Genomic DNA, 4870 nt, shown 5'->3' with positions numbered 1-4870 from the left:
TCTCTCTCCCAAAAGGATTCAACATCCGTATCATATTTCCACTCCAAATTGGTTGGGATTCTTCATTCCCTGTCGGTTCTTTTATTTTTTGTTTTATAATAAAATAAAATGTCCTCTATAATTTTGTATACATCGTTCAAAATTTTATTTATGTTATATTATAGTTTCCAAAATATTAGGTTTATCATAGTTTCCAAAATATTAGGTTTAACCTAAATTTATACAACTTAATGTGTTTTCTTTAGAACACACTAAATTTAGACCTAAATATTACACCAATGTCTATCAAAAAACTGAAACACTCACTTATGAGGTAAGTTTGATAAAACATACATTTTGTGACACTTATTTATAAATAATTTTGTTTAGTCTTTAAAGTTGATTACAACTTGCTTTATGGCTTGTAAAAATATTGTGGATATAGTTCATAAATGCCTTTTTGTACACAAACCTTATGTTGCTTGTATTTGTTTGTATAAGCTATCAAAATAATCACAAGGCCTTTGACAAATTCATGAAGAGTATGCACTAAACTTGGAATATTATTGTAAGTCGAGAAATAAAGTTAGTAATATACTTTTCATATTTTTAGATGAAATCTAGGTACAAATTCTAATTCATTACCCAAGAGAAGGGGAATGAGATCTAATTCTTCTAGGATATTAGCTATATCAATAAAGTACATTCTTCCCTTGCAAATATACATCTTTTAGGCTTTGGCATAGCAAGATACTCTTTATCTTTTATAATAGTTTTTAGATTTAATTTGTAAGTTCTTTTATCAAACATTATTATTTTATTTTCATTTATTTATATTAATTTAGCAACTAGCAATACTTCTCTTTAGATGTGGTAATATTTAACATCATAAAAATATAGCAATAAAAACATGCTATGATTGGAGCTAAACCATCATACTTTATCTATTAATAAAAAATATGTACACATTCTAAAACTATACATGGATTATTTAATAGTTATGTTTTAGTTTATTTACATTAGGGTGGAGGGTACTTTAGCATGTTTTAGTTATTTTCTAGCCAATAATATCATGTTAAGTCTCAATTCCACTTCTCATTTTGCACTCAATCGCTTACAATGATTCAATCACTATTAGGGTGTTTGAGTTATATATTTTTTATTTCTAGAAATTATAAATTATAAATTATGCATAAATAAATAAAACATATTTTAAACTAAATAGAAGTACTTTTAATTAAAAAAACACATTACATACTTAAAACTAGAAAATTAAACCATAATAAACCTAAAATTTAAAAATTGCATGGCCAATTATATATTTTTTTTTGCGATATTCCGTTTCCGCGCTAGAATAAACGGCAACATCTCGGGTGAAGCATGGTCGTGTAGCTTAGTAAATGTCTCCAAATCCCGACTTACAAAAGTTGTTTCACCGCCTCGCGTTTGCGAAACCTTGTTTCTTGAATCCGATCCTCAGCTAGCGGAACCTTTTTTCTTGGGTTCACCTTTGTTTTGTTTATCCATGGTTTTTGTGGGTGTAGAAAGAGAGATGTTTAAAAGAGTGGTGTCTTAAAAATGATATGTGGGTTAAATAAAAAAAAATTTCCAATGGTCAAAATAGGGTGCAACGGTCAAAAAAATTGGACAACGGTCAAAAAATTTATCCCTGTTTCATCAAACATCATAGGTGAGTATACACCAAAATAAGCCATCCCCGCTCACCGAAACATCATCGGCAGCCGATTAGCGATCGGTGAAAACAAGTCCACGAAGGGTTCACCGAAGCCATACCGTCTATCCTTATGAAACGATGCATATAAAGATCTAAAATATAACTTCTAGTCACAAGACAAAACTTGCTTTTACAAATATGAGCCGAGTTATACATCTTAGGGTGATAATTTCATAGAAAGATTTGAATATGACACAAACATGACATAAATAAAAGGTTTTTTCGTTTATTATGATTAATTTGTTTAATAAATAAAGTTGTATTTAGGTCAGCTTGTTTAACCCATTAAATTAAATGGGTTGTGTTCGAGTTAAGATGTTTAACTTGCCTAATTAAATTATTTTGCCACTAAACCATTTAAATATATACAAAAAATGAGTATTTACACAATTTTTGTGTATTTGAGTTACTAGTTAATGTTTTTGAGACAAATAAATGTAGTGATCATGTTTGGCTTCATTTAATCAAACTTTGAACATGACATAATTGCAACCTAAATGTATGTGTATATATAGTGATCGGTTTAAATGAGAACCACTATATATTCTTTTTTTTTTGACAATAAACTTTCATTAACACACAACCGAACTTAAAAACCGGGCCAGCCCAAAAAACAAAAAACAAAAAGTTACATAATTACAAATCTACACCAGTCATTCCATTCTACCGTTGAAACCGCGATCTATTTCTAAACCAAAAGAAGCCCAAAGTTCTCACCTCGCTAAAAACACCTTCCACACTTGGCTTAATATCCGAAAAAACCGCTTTATTCCTAGCCAACCAAATGCACCAACAAGTAGAAATCACGATACCTTGGACGACCAACTTCTCCGTCGGCCCCAGTCTGCTGAACAAATGCAAATCCAAGAGATCTTTAATCGAGAACGCAAAAATCGCCGGTAAATGACACCATCTACTGATTTTATGCCAAATCAACTCCGCAAACCGGCATGATATGAACAAGTGAATGACCGATTCATCCTCACAGCCGCAAAGGGGACAGGTCCTGGAACGAATAGCAATACCTCTAGAAGCTAAGACGTCAAACGTAGGGATTCGATTCAGCTCAAGCCTCCAAACGAAAATATTACACTTAATAGGAACCCATTTACACCAGTCGATCACTTGAACATTCGAAACACATCTACTCCGAGCCAGTAAATCCTTTGCTGATTTGACCGAAAATAAACCCGTGGAGTCGCCTAACCACTTCCACTTATCTCTACCGCTGCCAATAGAAAAGGAAGATAACATACCGGAAAGTGAAGACAGCTCCTGCATCTCCGAAGTAGAGTCAGGATCGAACCTCCACAGCCACGTTCCACCGTCTGCCAAGCGATCCATAACAGAACAGTCCTTAACAATTTCCAGGCGAAAAAGACATGGGAATAAATCTTTGAGAGGCATATCGGAAAGCCATGGATCAAACCAAAAGAGGATGCCGGACCCCGACCCGACCTCTCCTTTGAAAAAAATAGCGAATAGGCTTGTTGTCCACCAGTAGCTTATTCAAAACATTACAAATGTTGACCCAAACACCCCTAACCGATTTGTTACACGACAATAACGACCACTTCGAGCCACCCGAATGGATAGCATTAATGATTTTGACCCAAAGACTCTCGGGATCGTTCTTAAACCTCCACCCCCATTTGCTAAGCAACGCCAAATTGGCGTCCGCTAACTTACAAAGCCCCAAACCACCAGCTTTCTTGGGTAAGGAAACTCTATCCCATGCCACCCAATGGGTTTTCCGAACATTATTAGAGCCACCCCATAAGAATTTTTTTTATGATACTTTCCAAATCTTTAATAACTTTAACAGGCGCCTTGTAAAGGGACATGAAGTACGTGGGCAAACTTTTGAGAACCGCACGAATAAGAGTAACCCTACCTCCAATAGAAAGCAAAGCCGCTTTCCAAAGAGAGAGACGTTTCTCGAAAATATCATAAACCGGTCTCCAGTTGTTAGTACGATTCATATTGGCACCGACTGTCAACCCTAAATACTTGAATGGGATGGAATCCACCTTGCACCCGATCCAATTAGCCATCTCCTCGATATCCTCATTCGAGACACCAAAGCCAAAAATACTAGACTTGTTAAGATTGATTTTAAGGCCCGAGCACACATGAAAACACCGGAGAATCCTAATAACATTAGCAATATTCTCTTTGCTCCACTCCCCCATGATCATAGCATCATCAGTGAAAAATAAATAAGACACACATGAATCAAGATTGGGAAAACTAATACCGTTAACGATGTTAGTCTCACTAGCCTTCTTGAATAAACACGACAGTGCCTCCATAACCACAACAAAAAGAAACGGGGATATCGGGTCTCCTTGTCTCATACCTTTGCTGCAGCCAAACTCGAATGTGGGCGATCCATTCACCAAAATAGAAGCCCGAGCCGATGCCAGAATGCCCGAAATCCAGCCACACCACTTATCTCCAAAACCCATCTGATGAAGAATATCCAAAACAAAACCCCAGTTCACGTTATCATAAGCTTTCTCGAAATCCACTTTAAGAAAAAACACCTGTTTCTTGGATTTTTTCGCCCAAGAAAGCAACTCATTGATGATCAACGGGCCATCCAAAATGAACCTCCCACAAGGAAGGCCGATTGAGAGTTGGAGACCACCCAGTTAAGCACCGGTTTCAACCTATTCGCAAGAACTTTGGAAACCACTTTGTTGATGACTCCCACGAGACTCATAGGAGGATAATCGCTCAATCCCAAAGGATCTCTGACCTTAGGGATTAAGGTGATAAAAGCCGAGCCACATCCCTTGCTTAACTTCCTCGTTAGATAAAAGGAATCCATAAAATTAACAAAGTCGGCCTCGAAGAGATCCCAAAAGTGAGTAAAAAATCTGAAATTAAAACCGTCGGGACCAGGAGCCCGATCTCTACCGCACTCGAAGACCGCCGCTTTGATCTCCTCCTTAGAAAAACGCATTTCTAACCTAGTGGCATCATGCGAGGAAATCTGCTTAAGCTGAGGACAAATCAGGCGCGGCCGAACGGCACACTCCTCCACAAATTTGTCTCTGAAAAAACGGAACACCTCCTTTTTCACAAGAGACGGTTTGGAAATCATAACCCCATTCACCTCGAGACCATGAATCGAATTACTCGCTTTTCTGC

The 4870-nt window shown here is 36.7% G+C and overlaps 1 protein-coding gene across 1 annotated transcript; it reads right to left on the bottom strand.

Moving 5' to 3' along the window:
* Window positions 1–2377: 2377 nt before the first annotated feature.
* On the bottom strand, window positions 2378–3121 carry LOC110919270. Its single transcript, XM_022163543.1, has one exon. The coding sequence runs from the start codon at window positions 3119–3121 to the stop codon at window positions 2378–2380; it is 744 nt and encodes a 247-aa protein (XP_022019235.1).
* Window positions 3122–4870: the final 1749 nt, after the last annotated feature.

Source organism: Helianthus annuus, chromosome 16 (genome assembly GCF_002127325.2).
Source record: "Helianthus annuus cultivar XRQ/B chromosome 16, HanXRQr2.0-SUNRISE, whole genome shotgun sequence".
Taxonomy (NCBI): domain Eukaryota; kingdom Viridiplantae; phylum Streptophyta; class Magnoliopsida; order Asterales; family Asteraceae; genus Helianthus; species Helianthus annuus.
Note: the sequence above shows the minus strand (reverse complement) of the source record. Positions and strands in the feature narration are given on the sequence as shown.

Excerpts from the sequence above, each read along its gene's own strand:
- LOC110919270 (XM_022163543.1), bottom strand. The coding sequence starts at position 3,121 with ATGCCTCTCAAAGATTTATTCCCATGTCTTTTTCGCCTGGAAATTGTT.